General features: G+C 50.2%; 1 protein-coding gene across 1 annotated transcript; it reads left to right on the top strand.

The window, feature by feature from the left end:
• Positions 1 to 989: 989 nt before the first annotated feature.
• Positions 990 to 21338, top strand: SYNDIG1L (synapse differentiation inducing 1 like). Its single transcript, XM_007987270.3, has 4 exons — positions 990 to 1285; positions 17528 to 18002; positions 19339 to 19479; positions 19636 to 21338. The coding sequence occupies exons 2-4, from the start codon at positions 17586 to 17588 to the stop codon at positions 19792 to 19794; spliced, it is 717 nt and encodes a 238-aa protein (XP_007985461.1). The 5' UTR covers positions 990 to 1285; positions 17528 to 17585; the 3' UTR covers positions 19795 to 21338.
• Positions 21339 to 23655: the final 2317 nt, after the last annotated feature.

Genomic DNA, 23655 nt, shown 5'->3' with positions numbered 1-23655 from the left:
TGGGACTTTGGTGAGACTCAAGACCTTGTGAAGGCACTCGAAGAATAGGTTCATCCACTAGTAACACTCAAGATAGGGCATCCCCATGCAAAAAAAAAATAAAAAAGGAAACTGAGGTGGAGGTGGATAAAGAGCAGCACAGGGTGGAGACAAAGCAGCCAAAAGGCCTGCATTCGGATCTCAGGGCTCTTGCTGGGAAAACTCAGGGGGACGCTCACTCACTGCGGGCCTATTGAGTGCCAATGTGTCACATATGTCATCTCATTTTGTCCTCATATGACCCCTCACTTTGTCCATGAGAAACCTGCGGCTTTAAGAGGTTAGGTAACTTGCTCAAGGTTATACAGCAAGTGGGACCCTAGGACCAAAACTTAGGTCCATGAGCTTTAAAACCTGTGCCCTTCCCAGCACAGCACTGAATTTCCCAATCATGAGATTTCATCCCTGTGAGCCCAGCGTCCTCGTCTGCAAAATTGGGGGGGGGAGGGGGAGGGGAAGGGAGAGGGGACTATATTGCCTCATAGAGTCGTTAAGAAAATTAAACGAGCTTATGTTGATTAAACACATTATCGGGCTTGGTGTCTGGTATATAGTAGGTGCTCAATAAATGCTTTCTGTTTGTTTTTCTTTTTAGGGCAGATCAATGTTAAAAACTCAGGGCTGGCTTGGTATCCCAGGAGCTCCAAAATGCTTCAAGAAGCCCAAGGGCCTCCCATCGCTCTGGGGTGCGCGGGAGGAGGGGAGAGAAGGGCTGGGAAAGAGGGCTCGGCTCCAGGAAGCGGGTACGCGGCTTCCAGCTGCGCGCCCCTCGCTTCGCCGCCTCCTTTAGGCTCTCCGACTTCCCGCCCCGCCCCGCCCCGGAGCCGGGTCCGGAGTGCATGGTGGGCTGATTCCGGAGCGTGGAAGGGAGCACGGAGCACGGAAGCGACAGGGAGGCGGCGGCGGCAGCGGGAGGCGGGGAGGAGGGGGACCCTCCTCGCTGCTCTCCCAAGTCGGCGCGGAGCCGCCTCGGGCCGGGCCGAGGGCTGCGCGGCGGCGGCGGCGGGGCCCGGCCAGGATGCGGGGCTCCGGGGACCGCGCGGGGAGGGGCGGGCGGCGGCGGCCGGCGGCGGGCGGGAGCTGTCCGCGGTGCTGAAGCGGCGGCGGCTCAGGGACGCGGGGCCGGGAGCAGGGGAGCCCTCCTGGGAGTTCCACCGCGACCGCGAGGCAGGGGAGCCGTCGTTCACCGGCCCATGCCGAGCCCCCGAGCCCCGCGGAGGAGGCGGGACCGTCCGCGGCGGGACAGGTAAGGGGCGGTCTGGGGGCGCCGCGGGAGCGCAGAGCTAGGCGCGGAGTCGGGAGTGAGCTTGGGAGGGCACGGGAGCCCTCTCGGGGCTGGGGGCTCTGACTTCCTGCTTGGCCGGACCTTGCGCTCCTCCAAGGCTTGCACTTCGTCCCTCCCTACCCCTCACCCTGCAGGCTGGGGGTGCTGGAGGGGGCTCAGGAACTGGGGTCAAGACACCACAACCTCGAAACACCAGGCCTTGACCCTGACCTCAGGCAGCTCCTAGACATCCTGCCTACTGACGGCAAGAAATACTGATTAGAGCCTCAGACTCCCGGGTACCCCAATCCCTACCAAGGTTTTGCGACACTAGCAAAATCTGAGCAGGCTTCACTAAGCTCCCCTCTTCTCGCACCCAAACCTGTTCACAGGGGTGACGGAGGTGGCTGTAGTACCCCCTGCTCTGAGATTTCTCTGCCCTGGAGATGGCTCTTGGGCCAAGGGATGGGCTCTTGGGCCGAGGCCCCTTAGGATGTGCATTAACCCATTTCTTCAGGGAAGGAAGGAGGTCCTGGAAGATACCTCTTTTTTTTTTTTTTTTTCCTATGACACTCTTGATGCTCACAGAAGCAGGCAGGATTTGCATCACATCTCTTGGCGCATGAAGGCAAAGAGTCAGGGAACCTGGGTCCTGTTTTCTATTATGTGCTGGTGACCCTAGACAGAGCCTCCATTTGGAGTTCTCTCTCTTTCTGGCAAGAGTGCACTGAATGAGCTCATTCAGGCCTGCAAAGTGCTTCTAGTTCTTCAGAGCAGAGTTCTCTATGACTGGCAGAATGTAGCGATCAAAATAAAATTGCGTGAAGGAAGACTTGGCCTATCCTTGTGGCTGACCGCTTCTTTCTACTGCTTTATCCCCACCCTCCAACCCAACCCAACTTCCCCACTCCCAGAAGTAGAAAAAGCACTAGAGTAGGAGTTCCTGGCTGGGTGCTGGCATTTACTGGCTTTAGCTAGTTCCCTAAGCTCTCTCAACCTCATCCTCCTCACCCCTAGAGTGGGGATAAGGTCAATGCTCTGCCCACCTCAGGGAACTGCCTTGGGATCCAATGAAAAACAATGCACCTGATTGGAGGCTTGCCACCTGTACATCTCCATACCAGTGTGAGCTACTGTCACTGTTCTTAACCCCTAACCAGGCCTGCTGGCAGTGACCTGATTATTATCATCCCTACTCCCTCTTCTCCCAGCGTGGCCATGTCTCTCCCTTTGTCCTTGGCCACCCTGGGGTCTCAGAATCAGTGAAGCCAAACTTATAAATCTTAAGGAGAAAAAAGTGTGTCCTCTCTTCTTCTCCTCTTCCATCATCACCTATAGGAGATAATATAAGGTGAGAGTCTGACTCACAGGTTTTTATATTTTCTCCCTAAGAACCACAGATCTAAGGAAACAGCTCCCTGAAGGCAGGAATTGTGTTGTTTTCATCTCTTTGCCTCCCTTCATGACCCCCTTCTCAACAACACCTGAAAGATAGTAAGGACTCGGTAATCGGGTGTAAAATGAGGGAATGAAAAGTTAAAATGTATCAGAATAAAAGCATTTAACCAGGAGTCAGAAGCCCTGTGTTCTGGTCACAGATCTGCCACTGTCTCAGGCAGGTCCATTCCCCTCTGGGGGTTCATTTTTCTCATCTGTAAAAGAAGAGAGTTGGGCTAGATGAGTTAAGATTTCAAGCCCTGATATTCTGTAGGGCTTTCTTGAGGCCCATAAACCCCTCAGTTCTGCTTGAATACAGGATGCCAGCTTTATCAACCTGGTTTGACAACTAAGTTAATGACCTTTTAGTAATGAACTGGATTTTATGAATGGAGTGAAAGTGAGCAATAGGAACCAGAAAAAGCCATTTATATTTCTGATGTTTTCTTAAGAACCCCCTCCCTTTCTTATTTCTCTGGGAAAGCCATGAATATGACTCAGAGTGACTGAACTGAGAGGGGCTCCTGCCTCCAAGCCCAAAGACCAGGAACCACCACCCCATCATCCCTGCCACCACCACCACCACCATCTCTTGTGAATAACAAAGGGCCAGGGACCCCACCCTTGGCCATCTCCTACCAGGGACCCTGCCTGGCTGTGATCTCCCTCCTAGGAAGACCAGAGGAGAGGACAGGCAGGAAAGATCCATCCCTACAGAGAATTTGTGTGTGAGATATATATATATATATATATATAGAGAGAGAGAGAGAGAGAGAGAGAGCGCTAGAGATAGAGATAGAGATATAGATATAGACATATACACACACACAAACAAAGTGAGTTTCTCTGATAATTCCCCTCAACTGTGGCAGACCCAGCCAATGCTCAGAAAAACCTTAGCTAATTCACATTTCAGTAGAGCTGAGTAAGCCATGCCAGTGACCTCGCCGAATTACACTGTGAGTGCCCAGCCAGGGTGGGGGACCAGTCTTCCCCTCCTCACGTCATTGCTTTCTGGCTCCCAGCTGTTGGTGCAGCACTGGCAAAAATCAGCTCTCTGGAGTTAATGGACAGTCACTAACCCTCATAACAAAGTGGCGGCAGCAGCAGCAGCAACAGCAAGCTAGCGAGGTGCTTTCTTTTCTGCAAGGCTGGTCTGCAGGGGAGCTGGCCTGCTACTGGGGTGAGGACAATACACTAGCCTTCCTTCTGCAGCTGTTTGGGTGGACACCCCACTCCCAGAGCTGTCAGGGTGCAGGGCATCTCTGGTCACCCAGGCAGATGACATCTGGCTCCTCTCCTGACCAGGGAAAACTACCCATTGGCTGCTTCCTGTGTTCCCCTCTTGTTCCCTCCTTGCTGAGGCTTTTATTCTGGGCCCTTCTACAAGGCCTCAAAGGGAAGAAAGGAGTCAACCCTGGCACATCGCTCATGATTGGGTAATCTTAGGGGCAGGGATTGGGGGGAGCTGAGAAAGAGGAAGAATAAATGCAACATGGTCATTAAGAAATTGTGTGGCCAGGAGCAGTGGCTCACGTCTGTAATCCTAGCACTTTAGGAGGCCAAGGCGGGCAGATCACTTGAGGTCAGGAGTTCGAGACCAGCCTGGCCAACATGGCAAAACCCCATGTCTACTAAAAATACAAAAAGTAGCCAGGCATGTAATTCCAGCTACTTGGGAGGCTGAAGCACGAATTGCTTCAGCCTGGGAGGTGGAGGCTGCAGTGAGCCGAGATCGTGCCATTGCACTCCAGCCTGGGCGACAGAGGGAGACCCTGTCTTAAAAAAGAAAGAAAGGAAAAAAAAAGAGAGAGAGAAATTGTGTGTGTGTGTGTATGTGTGAAGAGAGAGATTAAAACATTGAAATACATACATGCAGGTCCCTTCCCCTGTGTGATGCACACAAAATGGCAGAGGCAGAGAATATCGAGAGATATCTGCACATCACTGGTTACCTTCAAGTCCAAAAGCCAATTCATCTGTGAATCCTAGAGGGGCTTCCAGTTCCAAAGTACACCGGGGAGACAGAAGCAGGAGGAACAGCCTTCAGCCTGGGAGAAGGAACATCCCAGTTCTTTAAACCTTCTGCGTTTTCCAACCCTTTTCCCTTCTCCGGGACTCAGCTGGCATCCCGTATGGGGCAAGGTCCACTCTGCTGCAAGCCAGGGGACACTAAAGACTGATCTTCACCCCCGCCCTTTATATCAAGCCCTCATTTCTCTTACCTCTCCTCTTATTCTGTCTTCTCCTTCCTCCCTGCAGCTGCTCCCACCCCCATCACCCAGCAAGCAAACCAAGCAGGAAGTGGGGCCGGATGCTGAAACTCTCCATTAGGTGTGTTATCTTCCGCCATTAGATGTGCTGTTTGCTTCTAAGTGGTTGGGAATGAGCTGCTTCAGCAGAGAGACAGGTTGTTTCAGTAAGAAAAAAGATTTGATTTCCACCTGAAAATGGACTAATTTGAGTAGCGGAGCCACCATCCCAATCCTGTCAGCAATTTTCACCCTTGTCAGCCACAAGCCCATCTCCCAGGCAGGTGGATTATGCTTTAAAGGAGAGGCCAGTCTGGCCCATAGGAGCCCAGGGTGGCAGGGGGTGGAAGGGGGGCAATCGATTCTCCCTGGAAGACAGTGACTAAGAAACCTCCCATGGGAGCCAAGAAGTGTTCCACCCGTATAATCTGTCTTTCCTGAGTTCCCCCATCAGCTTTCTCCTCTCCTTTTCTGTTCTCTCTTCTGCCCTTCTCTTCTCTCTCTCCAAAGGTCCTTCCATGATTCTCAAATCTCTTTCTGGCCCTGAACACTACCTAGAGCTTTGACTCCATACATCCAGCTGCCAGGCAGAGTTTCTACTCTTTAACACACTTTAAAACAAAACTCGTTCACTTCTCCCCATCCTGCTCTTCTGTGTGTGTGTTTGTGTGCCTCATTTTTCCAGCTTGGTACTTAGTGGGCCTTTTAAACTAAATATTCATTTTTTTTTTTAGTTCATGAAACACTTGATGCTTCTGCTTCTTTAATTATTATTTTTCTCCTCCACTTCTGTTGTGTCTTTCTGAAATTCCTATTAGAATGATGTTGGACCTCCTGGGACTCTCCTTCATGTCCCTTACCTTTCTTTTACCTTTTCCATCTTTCTGTCTTTTTGCTCTATGTCTTAGATAATTTTATTAACTTTTTTTTTTAACATTGAAAGGTCTTCTAACTTTATCTATGCTTATTCTATTATCCAGTCTTTTCATTGAATTTTTGAAAATTTCAGCGATTATTTTTAATTTCCAAAATGCTCATGTTCTTGAATTGCTCCTTTTTCATAGTAACCTGTTATTCTTTCATAGATGCAGTGTTCTCTTACATCTGCCTGAGGATATGAATTCAAAAAAATTTTTTTCAGTTTTTTTCTGTAACTTGAATGATTTGGGATCTTATTGGGTTATTTGTTGTATTTGTTTATTTAATCCTTCTCTTTTATTTTCCTGTAGTTGTTTTTTATTATCTTTTTTTGTCCATTTATACTTAGGATGAAGGACGGCATTGACTAGAACAGGCAGCTAGTATGAATTTCCTCTGAAGTTGGCTAAGTTTGTTTCCACAGCTGGCCTCTCTTCTGAACAGGAGTTGTTCTTACCTCCAGTGTTTGGGCCTACAAGTTTCTCTACACTGATTTCCTCACCAAGGAATCTCATCTGCTCTTTATCTCCAGGAATTTCTGGCCCACTGATATAATTCTTTTTTGTTTTCCACATTTATTATTATTTTATTCTTGTAAAAGATATACATCCTGTCATTTTCATAGAAACTTAAGAAGGAAAAGAGGTGGTGGTTTGTGCTCAGGCTACCCTCTTGAACCGGCAGCCTCCCCCTAGGCTTTCTGTCTCAAGTGGTTGCATGGCCTTCTATTTGGTTGACAAAGCCAGAAACCTGGGAGTCACTTTTGTCATCTTCCTCTTCCTCACTTCTAGTGACCCACAGATTCCTGTTCATTTAGGTTTCTGACTGCTCCTTAGATCTGACTCTTCCTCTTTTTCAATTCTGCCACAGATCAGTTTCAGGTCCTCATCCTCTTTTGCTTGCTTTTTTTTTTTTTTTTTTTTTTTAACAGAGTCTCACTCTGTCACACAGGCTGGAGTGCAGTGACATGATCTTGGCTCACTGCAACCTCCGCCTCCCGGGTTCAAGCGATTCTCTTGCCTCAGCCTCCTGAGTAGCTGCGATTACAGGCGCACCCCATCACACCTGGTTAATTTTGTATTTTCACTAGAGGTGGGGTTTCACCATGTTGGCCAGGCTGGTCTCAAACTCCTAACCTCAAGTGATCCACCTGCCTTGACCTCCCAAAGTGCTGGGATTGCAGGCATGAGCCACCGCACCTGGCCTTCTGCCTGCATTCCTGCAGTAGTTTCTTAACAGGACTCCTAGCCTCCATTCTCATCCACCTTAAATCCTTTCTATCCCCTGCTGCCCATCAGAGTGCTCTGTCTAAAACATAGGCATGACCATAAAACTTCCCTGCTACACCCATCACTGGCTCCCCAAGGCTCCTCTGCATGGCATGGGAGGCCTTCCCACCTCTCCTGCCTCATTCCATCACTACCAAACACCCTGACTTCCCCTCTGTACCACTACCCAATGCCTTTGTGCTATAACCTCTGCTGGAAATGCCCTTCTCTCATTTGCTCACCTAGATGATTCCTATTACTTTTTCCTTCAAGACTGAGTTCAGAAGTCACCTGCTCTGAGAAGCCTCTTCCTAGCTCTCACCATCACCTTTGCTGCCATCTCACGATAGGGGTCCCTTATCAATGCACCCATAGCATTCTTTGTGCTGTTAATACGACTTACTCCAGCTGTTGAAACTTTGTATTTGCTAGTCTGTGTTTCCTACCCTTCCTCACAGCAGGTGCCACTTCTGGTTTATTTTTGCAACCTAATAACTGGCCTGAAGTAATTGTTCAAGAAATGTTTATTGTGCAGAACCAAATCTGCCTCAGCCAGATGTGTTCCATCCACCCCAAATCCTGGAAAGTACTTTCTTCCCAGAGAATCTCAGTATACCTAGCTCACCCATTCACTAATTAACTCATCCATTCATGAGATGCACTGTCTATTGAGTGCTTAGTATATGCCACGCAAGGGGATGCAGGGAGGAGCAAGACAGACCGTTACCACCTGCTGGAGCTCACAGTCTGGTGAAGGAGAAAGACACTAATGAATGAATCACACATATGTAAATAGAGACTGTGATAAGCACTTTGAGGCAAGGAGCATGGAGCCACGAAGAGCAGATAACCAGGGAGGCGAAATCTAGACTGAAGAATTAGGGATGGCCTCTCTAAGGAAGTGACCTTTGAGCTGAGAGCTAGAGCATCCTAATGTGAGTGGAACTTCTGACAAACAGGGATGGGAAGTGAAGGAGAGAGGGGGACAGAGCTAAAAGGGGGAATGACACTGGGGAATTATGTGCCAGTAATCTGTTGCTGCCTAACTACCCCAAAACCTAGTGGCTTAAAACAACAGACATTTTATTATACTTCACGACTTTGGAGGGTCAGAAATGCTGGCAGGGTTTAGCTATGTGATCATTCCACTCTGTATGGCATTAACAGAGGTCACTTGGTGACAGATAGACTGGTTTGAAGAACCCAAAATGGCTTCACTCACAATGTCTGGCATCTTGGGGATGATGAGGAGGCTGGGCTCTGCAGTTTCCATCGATGGGAGCATCTATACACACATGTCCAGCATGGTGGCCTCAGAATCATCCAACTACTTACAGAATGGCTCAAGATTCCAAGAGCGAGTGTTCCAATGAGCAAGGTGAAAGATGGCTTTTTATGGCTTGGCCTCAGAAGTCACATAGCATCACTTTTGCTGTGCTCTGTGGTTGAAGCAGTTGTAAGCCCACTCAGATTAGGGAGGAAGGGCATAGACTCCCTAAATCTTCCTAGAAAGAGTGTCAAATTATTTGCAGCCAGATTTTACAATCATCACAATGATTTTATTTTTTAAGTGAGGGAGACTACAATATGTTTAAGTGCCATTAGGAAGGATCAGGAATTAGGAACAGTTGGAGACAGAGGGAGAGAAAGGATAATCAATTGTGTGAGGCTTGCTGAGAAGGCAAACTGAAACAAAGAAAGCTCAGTTCCCCATTTTCTTTGACTCTGTCAACCTCGCCCCCCTTGCCACCCCTGGCTCTTTCTCCCTTTATTCTCAAATGCAGCAAGCTGCAGCTAATGACTCCAAGCTGGCTTGGTGGCTCTCTCACTTATCACCAGCCAGAAATCTTCAAACCCAGCGCCAAGCCATCAACAAACAGCCACCAGAGTCACAACACTTCACAGTTTACAGAACAGTTTATACATGATCTGATTAGAGGATGGTCTAGCGCCTGTTCTTAAAGATTTCACCTTTTCCCTGGATTTTAATCATTTACATTTAATCTTCTGCCCGATTAGGAAGTTCTGGTTTTTATCTCTCAGTTTAAAAGCAATCTCTCTTGTTGCACTGAGAGATAGTGGTCAGTATCTCAACTTCTTCACAAAGCCTCGGTATTTATTTGAATCCAGACCTTGGGGTTATCTATGCAGCCACCCCTGGGCTGCTAAATCACCCTAAATCTCTTAATCTTTTTTTAACGCTCCCATTTCTCATTCCTGTCACTGAGGACTCTGGTTTTAACCCATTCAAAACCAACTCCTCACCATTCTCACCCCTACCACTTATCACAACCCTCCACATACAGGTATGCCCTGCTAAATCACCCTAAATCTCTTAATCTTCTTTTAACACTCCAATTTCTCATTCCTGGCACTTAGGACTCTAGTTTTAACTCATTGAAGATCAACTCCTCACCACTCTCACCCCTACCACATATCACAACCCTCCATATCCACTTATCGCATAGCTCCATACAGTTATGCCCTGAAAGGAGTGGGAAGTCAGAGCCCAGGCTTTGGACTAAATCAAACCTGGGTCAAATCCAGTCTCTGTCACTATTTAATCTTGGGCAAGTTCAGAGCCTCAGTTTCCTCATCTAAACAATGGGGAATAATAATAACCAGCTTCATTTGTTGTTGTAAAGTTTTGAGATAAAGCACATGGAACATTTCATGGGAGGATGCAATAAATAGCAGCTGTTACCATTTTACAGGGTTCTGATAAAGGCTGACCCCATCCCAGGGTGTGAGCCAACTCCTGGTCACGCACATCACACTGTCCTTTTGGCCTCTCTTTAACAGTGTTCATGATGCCTCCTCCCATTCAGGTCAGAGCCTACCAGGCAGTGCACACAGCAACCCTCCTCAAGGCGTCAGCCCTACAGCAAATCCTGGAGAACATGGTCCTGTTCAGGCCAGCCCTTTTATCTCATTTGCCAGGACCTCTGTTCTCCCATCCCTCCATCTGTTTAGTGGCTAAAAGCATGCACTCTGGTCAGACAGACTTGGGTCAAATAGAGCTCTGCCACTCTCTAGCTGTGTGATCTCAGAAAATCAATTTAATTTCTCTAAGCCCCAGTTTCCCCACACATTAAAGAGGATGGATTAAATGAGATAACCCATTTGAAGCACTTGGCATGGCATTCAGAACAAAACAAGCACCCAATAATGGTAGCTGATACATAGTGGCATTAGGGTACCATGACTCTGACGTCAGACTTCCAAGGTTCATGTACAGCTCCCCACTCACCAGCTGTGCGCTGTGGGCACCTACAACTTCCTTATGCCTCAGTGTCTTTTGCTGTAAAATGGAGATGATGATGACATAGACTTGACAGGGCTAGTGTAAGGATTAAATGAGATGATATATAGCATTTAGAACAGTGTTTGGAACACAGTAAGAACTTAGTAAGCATGGGGTGTCATTATTAGTCCATCCTTTTACTCTCAACCTTTTTGGAGTTTCACATTTAAGTTTCATTGCTTATTTGCAGCATATTTTTTAAGTCCAATCTATCTTTTTTGTTTGTTTGTTTATTTGTTTGGCTTCATTTTTGAGACAAAGTCTTGCTCTGTTGCCCAGGCTGGAGTGCAGTGGTGCAATCATGGCTCACTGCAGCCTTGACCTCCTGGCCTCAAGCAATCCCCCCACCTCAGCCTCCCAAGTAGCTGAGACTACAGGTGTGCACCACCACACCTGACTGATTTTTTTATTTTTTGTAGAGATGGGGTTTCATTATATTGTCAAGGCTTATCTTGAACTCCTAGGCTCAAGTGATCCACCCACCTCAGCCTCCCAAAATGCTAGGATTACAGATGTGAGCTACCATGCCTAGCCTCTTTGTCCTTTTTAAGTCATCTTTGAGGTATAATACACATGACAAAATTCATTAATTTTAAGTGTACGATTCAATTTGTTTTGTGAAATATATGCAGTCCTATAATCACGACTGCGACCAAGAGATGGAATATTAGAACTTGTGGAAAAAGGAAATATAAAGGAAACAATAAATTTAAAATTATAAAACAAAATAAAAAGAAACATTTTAAAAAGAGAGAGAATAGTTCTGACATTCCTTAAAGTCCTCAGGCCCCTTTCCAATCAATTCCTTCTTCTCCCCTCAGCCCTGAGCAACTACCCATCTGCTTTCTGTCACTGTGGTTTTGCCTCTCCTAGACTTTCATATAAGTGGAATAAAACACTGTATGACTATCTTTGTCTTTTTACGGGCAATTTTATTCCATTTATATTCATTGTCATTACTGATATAGTTGGTTATAGGCCTAACATCTTAACTATTTACTTTCTATTTGTCTCACCTATTCTATATTCCTTTTTCTATTTTTTCTTGCCTCCTTTTGGATAGCACTATCCTTTTGGATAGTACTTTGGGAGGCCAAGGTGGGAGGGTCACTTGAGCCCAGGAGTTTGAGAACAGCCTGGGAAACATGGCAAAACCCTGTCTCTACAAAAAATACAAAAAATTAGTGGGGCGTGGTGGTACATGCCTATAGTCCCAGCTACCTGGTAGGTTGAGATAGGAGAATCACTTGAGCCCAGGCAGTTGAGGCTGCAGTGAGCGGGAATCAGGCCACTGCACTCCAGTCTGGGACACAGAGCAAGACCCTGTATCAAAAAAAAAAAAAAAGTATTTTTATTAGTTCATATTCCCCATAGCGGTTATACATTTTTTTACTCTTTTTTCAGTGACTATCAGAGCAGTGGTTCTTAAAGTGTGGTCCCTCGACCAGCAGCATCAACACTACCTGGGAACTTGTTAGAAATGCAAATTCCCAAGTTCCACCCCAGAATCATAAACTGTAAAGGTAAAATCTGGTAATCCAGGTTTAACAGATCCTCCCTGTGATGTTGATGCATGCTGAAGTTTGAGAACCCCTGCCCTGAGACAACTTTCGCTTCTGGCGGGCAGCTGGGCTATGTGCAGATCGCCTTCATCCTACAAGGGGTGGAGTTGATTCAAAGCCTGGTTTCAGTGCTGTGAGGGCTGGTTTGTTTCTGGGTTGCTCCTACTTCCAGCATGTAGCCCTAAAGTGGTCCCAGTTGAAAACCAGGGTGTTTACTGAGGGCCCTCCTCCTTAACAGGCCCTGACCTCCAATTTTTTACCCCCAGCCCTGAGGCTTCTGGAAGAGCAGCCTCTAAGCTGCCCCTGCGGAATCAGGAAAGGCCTGAAAGGAAAATGCAGTGCCAAGTGTCAGGCTCGCCTCTGTGTTTCTCTTTCCTCTGGGATCTTGGCATTCTGACCTTCCAGTTCTTGATCCCTTGGTGATTCCTTGAAACCTTCATATTTCCCTCCCACCACACACCACTTTTCTAGCTGTTATTGGCGGTTTGGCGTGACATGACTTAGTCTGCCCCGGCTGAAAAAGGAAGCCCTCTATGCTGTTGTTATTCTCCCACTAGGAATCTAGAGTCAACGTGAGCATTTAGAACAGTTCCCGGCACATGGTCAAAAACTCAGTAAGTGTAAGTTATTCTTCTTCTCCCAATAAAATCCTAGAGTCCTACTGAGCGGAGGTGTTAAAAATCAACTCCTCCTAAATCTCTCATACTTTTGACAGATAAGCAAACCAATGTCACACTGTATGATTGAACTCCAGTGCAATTGGACTCAGCAGGAGGCTGTAATTGGACTCCAGCGGATTCCTGAATGGTTTCCTGCCCCTGGTCTAGAAGGTGGCAGTGTGCTCTCCATCCCTAAATCAGGGAGTGGGAAACCTCGGGCCCAGCTAAGTTCTCAGCTCAGAAAAAGACAACCTGGGTGCTGTGGCCTCAGAACCACCTTCTCTCCCTCTCCCATTGTGGAACGCAGACCCACAGCCCTAGCTGCACGATTTGGAGTAATATTAGCTTCAGAATTCCAGATCCTCTCATATCTTTCCTCTGAAGCAGAGTACACACACGCATGTGTACACACACACACATGCACATGCACTCATGCATAAACACGCGCGCGCGTGGGCACACTCACCCACAGGTCCTCAGGCCACCACACAGGGTCTGGAAGGCACACACTGTCCAGGGAAGACAAAGCCACAATGGTGGTGATGATAATTGTTCTGCTCTGAATGCTGGTCCCTTACTCCAGTGAACAGGGACAGGCAGACCAAAGGAATGGGCTGAAATGCCAGGCCAAGCCTAGAGCAGGAAGACTGTGTCTGGGGACCTGCCACCCTCTCCTTCTGGTCAGGACTCTGTGCTGGGTCTCCAGGATCAGGTCCGTGAACTCCCCATGTGGCCCTAGTAAGATATGGGGTGAGTATGAGCTGTATAGAGAACCATGACCCTTGGCTGGACTGTGAGCAGATGCAGCTGCTCCTAACTCGGATTGCTTCATGGAAGCAGAGGTGTGTGTGGGGGTGTGTGTGTGTGTGTGTGTGTGTGTGTGTAGGGGCAGGCTTTAATGCTGTGCTCAGCTGCCAAACCTAGAAAGAACCCCTCAGCCTAAGGAGGTTTTAAACTGATTTTAGATAATTTGGCTCAGAAGAAATCTATGCACTTAATTTTTTTTCTGGTTTAAAAGTAGTACATGTTCATTGTAAAAAATAATAATAATAATAATAAATATGGAAAATGGAAAAACCAGAGTGTGAAAAAGAAAATGAAAAGCACCTGTGCTCCCACCTCTGGAGATAATCACTCTTGACATTTTGGTGGAGTTGAGATTACATGCACTTACCATTTTCTTTTCTTCTTTCTCACTGAATCTGCAATGAGTATTTTCTCACGTCATTACTCCCTGTAAACCTGTTTGAAGGCCTCGTACCACCGTATTGTGCACAGTAATTTATTTAACTTGTTCCCAATTGCTGGACATTTAGGTGGCTTCCAGTTTTTCATATTGTGTAAAGCCAGGACCATATGTCTTTGTGCTGAGCCCTGCTTAAAGGCACCATCAGAGTGCAAGGGAGGAGGAAAGCTGGGAAAGGCTAAGTGTGGCTGGGATTGCAGAGGCTCAGCTGGGTGTACTTTGACCAAGAAAGTCTGACAGGAGCAGTGATGGGGGAATAAAGGGATGAACTGGGATTCAGCTGCCCCTGCCTGCTTTGAACAAGCAATCTTCAAATTCCCTTATGGTCTTCAGGAATCTTTCCATCCCTCCTGGAGAGATCAGACAGGAGGGCAGTCCTCCTGGTGAGGCAGAGTGTAGGGCAGGGTGAGTTGGATGCAATAATCTGCTCTGTGGGCCCTGGGGCTGCCCACTCCCACCCCAAGGCCCCTGCATACCTCAGCCCCCATGGATGGTGACAGCACAGTGTACCTGACTCGAGGCTGCAGGTTGAAGGGACATACATTATGGCCAGCTGGGGGAGAGGCTGAGGACTTTTTGGGGCCATGTCCTCCATTCCCAGAGGGTGGGCAAGATGGGCAGGGGTGGAGGGGCAGGGTTGCGACTGGGGCAGTACAGGGGCAGTCAGGAAGCTGGAGGCGAATCCATGGCTCTGTTGCCCATCTGGAAAACTGATGCCTTGCTTTCCTTTGCCTTCCTCAACCTGATCAAGGGGCTATGGTAGGGAAGGGGATGACTGTGCCCCTCACTAGGCTCTGCATGTGTTCACCTACCACCGACCCTCAAAAGGGGGCAGAGGACAAGAAGACTTCACTTCTGTGGGGCTCCTTAGGGGCACAGGATCATGGAATGTTAGTGCTACAGTTGATTGACATCAGTGGCCATTTCATGCAATCACTCATTGGGGAAACTGAGGGGCCACATCAAAAAGCTAATAAGGGGTGAACCAGACATGGAATCCCAGTGTACCTGACTCCCAACTCCATACGGCTTACAGTGCTCACATGCCCTCAACCCCACACCTGTGGTCACATCTGCTGGGAGAAGGGAGACCATAGCAGGGGCTCCAAAGCTGCCCTTGGAGGGCAGAAGAGACCAGTCCTCCTGGAAATCTGCCCAGAGGAGCCTAGCCACAAGCCCAGCCCAGCAAGGCCTCTGCTTTGGGCACTCCTTGCTCCCCACCTGCTGGAACATGCCCTCCACATCACTATAATCCAAGGGGTTCCCTGTATTTTTGACCCCCAGAGAGGAAGGAGGAGGCCCTGCGTTTGTGAGCACTGAAGAGCTATGATGCAAGCCTGCATGACCTGCCCAAGCCTGTGTGCCCCATCTCTGCCTGTGGAGAGGCGTCTGCTACAGCTGCGTGACACCCTATATGGAACTCACCTCTTGTTAATGTACCAGCAGGGCCCTGAGGCCCATGGCAGCCCAGTGTCTCCAGACCATCTATGCCCTCCCTGGTGGAGGAGCTGGTGCTTGGGCCACATCCCCTTCTCTGAGTCCCCCCGTGATTGTTTGTTAGATGTTCTTGGAGCCCAGCTTAGAGGCAGCCACTCTTGGGTTCACAGCTGAGAGCCATGGGCAGTGTCTTCTTGCCCCTTTGCCCTCATGCAGCCAACAACCCCCACCCTGCTTCCTAGGAAGTCAGCCAGGGGATCCTGACCCCTCATGGACACACCCTCAGTGTCTTCGTCCAGGCCTGCCTGGTCCCACTCCTCCCTTGCTCTGTCCCAATACCTGGGCACTGTTCCTGGAGCCAGCTTCCTAGCATCCAGGCATTTCTCTGGGGGCAGAAGCAGAAACTGCTCTTTTCCAGGATTTGGCTGTGGATTCTCATGGGGCCTGGGACTGGAAAGGAGACTAGATAATCGCAGCCCTGGGAGCAGCAGGATCTCCCTGCACTTTGTCCTTCACCCTTAGCAGAGACCTGCTAGAAGGCCAGACATGGCCCCAGATGGGTGACGCCAAGGTCTGAAGCCCAGAAGTCAGGGCGACAGCAACCCCCTCTCTCAAAATCTACCACACATTCTCATCCCAGCCATGTCTTTGGCTCCACAAAACAACTTTGTGGGGATGTATGGATGGTAATCCCTATTACCTTCCACACCTTACAGATAAGAAAACAGAGGGCACGAAGATCTGCCCAAGGCCCCAAGGCCTCAAGGCCAGGACTGAATCCCCGATCTTCAGCCTAGAAATCCAGGGCAAGACACAGCCCCATCACCCTCCAGCTTTGAGATGGGCCAAGGAGGGGGACAGCAGGAGGTCCCCGGAGCCCCTAGACTGCCCCTTCCCTCTCTCCATACCCCACTTGCACCTGCCACAGCCCAATGTGTGTGGGGGGATTGTGGCTTCCCAGGTGCTCAGTAGGTGCTCAGAGCAGCTGAAGGAGGAAGGGAAGCCCTGGGTGTCTCCATACTTCCAGCTGGGATATGCAGGTCCAGACCTCAGCACCCAGGAGGCCCCACCTTAGATCCTGCAGGAACTTCTGAAAGTCTCAATTTGCCTTAGGGAGGAAGTTACTAAGGTGTATCCCTCTAAGACCATTGCTAGGGGCAAGCATCCTCACTCAGTAAGAGCTGACAGCTGTGAGCACACACCATGTGCCAAGCTCTGGGCTCAGCGCACTCCCATTTGACCCTAGAATGAATTCTCTCTCAACCCCAAATCCCACCTGCCACTGAGTCCTGTCAGTATCTCCCAGGATCAGTTCCCTTTCCTCCATCCGTACCACCACTGAACCCTAGTTATCTTCACTTGCCTGCAGCCATAGCAAAGGCCCCTTAACGGGGTCAGTCAGTCCAGCCCTCTCCAGTCCACTCCCTACACACAGCCATGGGGAAGGCTTCAGGACCTAGATCCCACCCTAGCACCTACTCTTAGACTCCAGCAGGGCTGCACAGTCTGGCTCCCACACCCCATCTCACACCTCCATCTGTGCCCTGCACCACACCTGCCTTCTCCTGTATCCAGCCACGGGGCCTTTCCACACATTCTTCCTTCTGCATGAAACGTGTTCCCCATCCTCTTCACCTCGTTGACCTGCACACACTCTTCAGATCTCAGCTTCACGGCCTTCCCTGGGTCTCTGTCAGCTCCTCCATTGTGTGTGCTTACATGCACCTGCTGTACTTCTTCAGGCAGAGATGTGATTTTACACTTGTCTTCTCTATCAGACTGGAAGTTTTGTGAAGACAAAGCATGCATCTGCTCCCTCTCCCTACTTCTCATCTTTCTCACCGTGGTACCCCAAGCATCCAGTACAGTGCCTGGCATATAGCTGATGCTCAATAAATATGTGTTGAATGGACAAATGACTAAGCCAACTCTGTGGGGTAAGCACTACTGCCAGCCCCAATCCACAGACAAAGAAACGGAGGCCCTGAGAAGTGAAGTAGCCAGTTCCAGGTCCCGCATCTTGCAAAGGACAAAGGCAGGGTTTGAGCCGAGTCAGACTGCAGAACCCATGCTCTTCACCACTTTGGGTCCTGCCTCCAGTACCCTGGCCTCAGTGCTTGTCTGTCTTGCTCTTCTGACAGGCTCTGAGGACTGCTCGGCTGGCCAAGGCTCCCCTCCCCAGCAGCTGCCCCCAGAACCATGGAAAGTCTGAGTGAACTACAGAACCCGCTGCTGCCCAGGAGCCCCTCCCACCTCCATGGCCCCTATCCCTACCCTGAGGCCCCACCCAGCTGGTCCTACCAGGAAAAGCTCTACTCCTACCTCCTAGGCGGCGCTGGGCCTGCTGGAGCTCACCAGCTCCTGGACCCAGGGTCCCTGCAGCTGGCCGTAGAGGCCTGGTACCGGCCCAGCTGCCTTCTGGGGAGAGACAAGGTGAAGGAGCCCAGGGCAGGCAGCTGTGAGACCAGCTTCACAGAGGACAGGGAGCCCCAGGAGGGGCCCCCAGAGCAGCCCACAGGACCTGGCCAAGCTGCAGAGAATGTCACCATCCAGACTGTGTCCTACGGGGTACAAGAGGAGCTGCGGGACCAGGAGGACGACCAGGAGGAAGAGGAGGTGAGTGAATGAGGTTTAAATGCAGATTCCAACCTGAGCAACACAAGGAGACCCCGACTCTACAAAAAAGTTAAAAATTAGCCTGGCATGGTGGCGTGTGCCTGTGGTCCCAGTTACTCAGGAGGCTGAAGAGGGAGGATTGCTTGAGCCCAAGAGGTTGAGGCTGCAGTGAGCTGTGATTGTGCCACTGCACTCCAGCTTGGGTGATAGAGCAAGACACTGACTCAAAAAAATGTAAATAAATAAATAAATAAACAAACAAAATGCAAGTTCCCAGAGCCCCATCACCAGATATTGAGATCTAATAGGCCTAGATTTGGGCCCAGGAATCTGTACACTACCAAAGAAAAGGGACTTGGGACACAGGTATAGCCCATGCTTTGAGAAACATGAGCTTTGGGGTGCCTATTTCATTGTTCAGTAGCACTTGTTCTTGTTTTCTTAATTATATAAATAATTTAAACTCAGCGCACTCAAAGATAACATTTTGGTGAATGATTGTGTAAGTCTCTTATTCACATTTTCCCCCAGCCCACTCCCCAGAAGAGATCTTGCTGTACATAGTTTTATAATCTGATTGTATTTCTCTAAGCAACATATTTGAGTATTGCTCCACGTAATTTAATGTATTCCTGAGAGGTGATTGTTAATGGTTACATGGTCTTCCATTGCAAGTTCTTCCATCATTTATTAACACAGTCTCCTGGTTACTGGTCATTGAGATTGTTTCTTTTCTTTTTTTTTTTTTTTTTTTTTTTTTTTTTTGAGACAGAGTCTCACTCTGTTACACAGGCTGGAGTGCAATGGCACGATCTCAGCTCACTGCAACCTCTGCCTCCCAGGTTCAGGCGATTCTCCTGCCTCAGCCTCCCAAGTAGCTGGGATTATAGGCACCTGCCACCACACCCAGCTATTTTTGTATTTTTAGTAGAGAGGGAGTTTCATCATGTTGGCCAGGCTGGCCTCAAACTCCTGACCTCAGGTGATCCACCCACCTCAGCCTCCCAAAGTGCTATGATTACAGGTGTGAGCCGCTGTGACCAGCCCATTGAGAGTGTTTCTCTTCTTTCACAATTGCTATCCTATGATGAACAACCCTCATGTAGGTATTTGCCTTCTTTCCTCGTGATAAATTCCTAAAAGTGGAATCATTGTGCCATTGTTAAGGCTTTGGTAGAAAGTGCCAAGGCCAGCCTACACCCCCACCTGCGGCAGAAGAGACTGCCTGTCGCTCCATGTCACTGGCCACTGGGCATTGCCTTTTTAAAAACCTCTTGCCAGCCTGCTGGGGCGGGGCTGATCCTGGGCCTGGTCACTAAACCCTACTGTTTTGCAGAGCGATGCCACTTCAACGGAGAGCGAAAGCGAAGACAACTTCCTCACGCTGCCTCCCAGGGACCACCTGGGCCTTACTCTCTTCTCCATGCTCTGCTGCTTCTGGCCACTGGGCATTGCTGCCTTCTACTTCTCCCAGGGGGTAAGAGCACCTGGGGCCCAGCAGCTCTTCCCTGGCCCATCTCTCTACTTGAGGGCTTGGCATCGCGTCTACAGGATGGGGTCAGGGGCCTGGCAGGCTGGGCTGTTTTGCTGGGTGTGGGGACACTCCTGTTCATCAGCATGTTTCTCTCCCTAGACCAGCAAGGCCATCTCCAAAGGGGACTTCCGCCTGGCCAGCACCACCTCCCGCCGGGCCCTCTTCCTAGCCACACTCGCCATCGCCGTGGGGGCTGGTCTCTACGTGGCCGTGGTGGTGGCTCTGGCAGCTTACATGTCCCAGAACGGCCATGGCTAGTAGCCAGTAGGGCCTGCATCCTGACTCCCCTGCCCACCTGAGGAAGCAGTGGGGCTTGGGGTTGCAGACGCTATGGAAAGGCCCAGCCCCTGAAGATGATCCCGGGAGAGTGGCTTGCTGAGGGGCAGACCCCCATTCCACAGCCTGCAGAGTTCAGCCTTCACTTCTGCTTGCCCGCTGCTCCCAGCCCCAGAGCAGGGCCCGGGGCCCCACTCTCTAACCCAGGCTACAGACGGGAAGCAGAAGGCAGGGCTGCCCACCAGGCCATCTCAGAGGGGCCTAGCTCAGTCCATTCTGCCCATTCCCTAGAAGATCTCCTGCCCTACAGCCAGCCCACCACCTACCCTCCTAACCTCCCCACAGAGAAAGAGCAGGAGGTTACGGGGAGGAAAGGGGGTACCCAGGGCACAAGGGGACCTGTCCCAATCCTTTCAGCCCACAGGGATCTTCACCTGGGGACAGCCTGAGCTTCCCCCAACTCCACTCTGGCCCCATCATGCCCAGACCTCAGCAGGCCAAGAAGGAAATATGTGGAGACAAGGCGGCCTCTTGCTGTCTCTGATTCTACGGGGTGCTTATCTCCCCATGGGCTTGTGAGGCACTGTAGATTCTAGATAGGGAAGAGGAACCTCGGTGTATAAACGCTGAACCAAGGGCAGGTTCTTGGAGCTTCTTTATGTGGGTGCAAAAGGCAGTTGCAATGACAGAGAGTCCTGAAATATTGCTGGACTACATGAGTCTTCCTACTCTCCCCCCACTCCCCACCCCCATCATCCTTTTCTGGGCTTTGCCTGGGAGTCCATGAGCTGGTGCCATCACAAGTAGACTAGACCCAGAGAGTGCCCTCAGCTCACCAGCCACTGAGTGCAGGGCCCTAGGTCCAGCCCTGCAGAAAATGCAACAAGGAGAGACCCTAGGGAGTAGTATAGATGAGGGAAGGGACTCATGGAAGGAATGGCCTGCTGAGTAGTCAACGGTGCTTAGGAAGGCTTCCTGGAGGAGGTGTCCCTTGAGCAAGGCCTAGGATGAATAGAATTCATCTAAGGGATTTGGTCACATAATTCTTTGTATTTGTAGGCTGGGGTGTAGCAGGAGCCTTCCACAGGAAGCTTCCAGGCTGTTTGGATTCTGCCTGGAACATCCGGGCTGGAGTCAAACTACAGCCATTCCTAAAGGTTCCACCAACTCAAGGAGGAACGTCAGGCCTGTCTCTCAAAGACCAATGATGTTTTCCCATCTCTGAATGCTAGGGGGTCAGTGGTGGGTACCTGGTTACCCCTGGGGCATCTTCACTGATACCTCTGCTCAGGGCCGCTCTCAACACCCTCAGCCACTAGGGCACATCCAGAATTTTAGAGACATCCAGGTAGGCAAAGGGGGGAGCACTAATGTGAGCAGGCCTGTCTGGACTCAAGCTACAGGCCCCTGCTGTGCATGATGTGGGAACCTGGTCATTCCCATGCCCCATATAGAACCCAGGGCTGTGGCTCCCCCACTGAGCATCCCTTGTCCCACTGTCCTCCCCTGCCTTGGGCACTGCCCAGCCCTCCACTCCTGCATCACAGCAGTTTTAAGATCCCATTATTGTACTGATTTATCCTTGTAATAAACGTTTCTGTAACACCTGGTGTCCTCCAGGTCTCTTGCTGTGCTACCTGCCCCGCCTTTGCCTGAATCCCATTCTTCTCCAAGACTGACCTATTGCTATGTCTGCTGCTCTGACCCCTGGCAGCCTCTGGAGAGGACAAGCCCATGTATGGGCCTTAGGAGGAGCTGTGGCCAGAATGTCTGCACCATCTCAGGACTTCTCTGCTTGGAGTAGTCTGGCTGCAGGGTGATGGCCTGCATTTGGCTTGCTCTAGGCAAGCCAAAGCAAGATCCATGCCTGAAATAAAAGCCCTTCTAGGCTCAAGAGCCTTGGAGGACAGGAAGGAAGGGATGTGAGCCAGGGTGACCGAGGCTCCACGGAGCTGCCTGGGGCTACCAAGGTTGGATACAGGGTGTGAGGGGGCCAAGGAGTCTATGCCCCTGCCTCCTGCTCTTGGGTTCACCATCTCTTCCATCCCAGGAGCTGCTCCTGGGCAATGTGGAGAGGAAGGCATCTCTGCCTGCCTCAGGCCCCAGCTCAGCACCGAATCTCCAATATCCTCTCAGACCTGAGCCCCCAGGAGCCTGCCTGGGCCAGCACAGGGACTGGTCTGGCCTCTAGGTCACTTGGATGGAGGGCCCTGGGGAGGCAGGTTATGCACATCCCATATCCATGTGTGCACCTACTTGTAAGACACAGCTATGCATGTATGCACACACACATGCTGCATGGATTGCAAACCCCAGAAACAGATTAGTCTGTGCGGTGGATATGAGGAGCTGCTGTTGGGATAACATTTGTAGAAGCATGGAGAAGGAGGCAGATCTGGGCAGACGGAGAGGTCAGGCTGCAATGCAGTCCTGAATGACAGGCTAGGCCAACCCACAGAGGAGCCAGAGTTGACCCAAATTGGGGTGAAGAGCCAGGTCTTTCTACTCCCTCTTGACCAGTCATTATATGTGGGCCACCCAGAAAGAGGGTGTGACCTCAGGCAAGGCAATGGTCTTCAGCTGTGACAACCCGAAAAGATTTGCCCTGAAGACTGTTTGCTGCCAGGACCTGCAGCAGCTGGAAAGCTGTCAATCCTTCCTGAAGGGGCCCTAAGCGGCATATCACCACGTTCACCACACCCACCCACCCAGCAGCAGACGCGCTGGTGCCCACCTAGATCCCCTCTGCATTCACCTCTTCATGCCGAAGGCTGCTTCGGTCGTGTTCTACACAGGCTCCCTGGGCTCCCCAGTGGGACTGAGCTCAGTTGCCTGCAGCAGCATTCCGCTTGACCCATGCCCTTCACTGGCTGACTGCCTCTCCCTGCCTCCTTCCCTACTCCCCAGCTGTGCTTCCTGGGATCATCTCCCAATAAACCGCCTACAGTTGAACCCTTGTCTCAGGATTGGCTTCTGGGAGAAGCCAAACCCTGGCACAGAGCATGCACGTTCACACGCACATGCACATGTTCCACATATATGCACACACTTGCATATACATGTACCCACACACATGCATACACATACACATAGGCACAGCCACGCACCACGCAAACCTTTGTGCACACACATGCACATGTACACAGGCACAGCCCACACATGCACAAAAGCTGTATGCACACACACGCACCCATACGTGCACCACGTGCACATACAAGAGGTGAAGGAGGAGGCTCGCACCTGTAATCCCAGCACTTTGGGAGGCTGAGACAGGAGGATTGCTTGAGCCCAGGAGTTCAAGACCTGCCTGGGCAACATAGTGAGACCCCATCTCCACAAAAAAATTTGAAAACTAGCTGGTCGTGATGGATGATGGTGCATGCCTGTGGTCCCACTACTATATGGGAGGCTAAGGCAGGAGGATCGTTTGAACCTGGGAGGTTGAGGCTGCAGTGAGCCATGACCACACTACTGCACTCCTGCCTAGGTGACAGAGTGAGACCCTGTCAAAAAAAAAAAAAAAGAGAGAGAGAGATTATTTTTTAAAACGGAAGAAGAGAAGGGGGCATGGTGGCTGAGGAGTCTCACCTGGCCCTGCCTGCGCTGTGGTCCCACCCATCACCAGCCTGGCTGGGGCACTGGAAAGGGCACACGGCAGCATGTACCCTGGTCCAGGCCTTGCTTGGACTGGGCAGGCAGTCTCACAGTCCACAATTCCCACCTCTTTCCCAGCCCTCTGAAATGCTATTCCAGGCTTTGAGAGGCAGAAAGAGAAGCCAAACAATTATCTACCTTCTTTTTTTTTTTTTTTAGATGGAGTTTCACTCTTGTCGCCCAGACTGG

Source organism: Chlorocebus sabaeus, chromosome 24, assembly GCF_047675955.1.
Source record: "Chlorocebus sabaeus isolate Y175 chromosome 24, mChlSab1.0.hap1, whole genome shotgun sequence".
NCBI classification, from domain to species: domain Eukaryota; kingdom Metazoa; phylum Chordata; class Mammalia; order Primates; family Cercopithecidae; genus Chlorocebus; species Chlorocebus sabaeus.
This window is presented reverse-complemented; position numbering and strand designations above follow the sequence as displayed.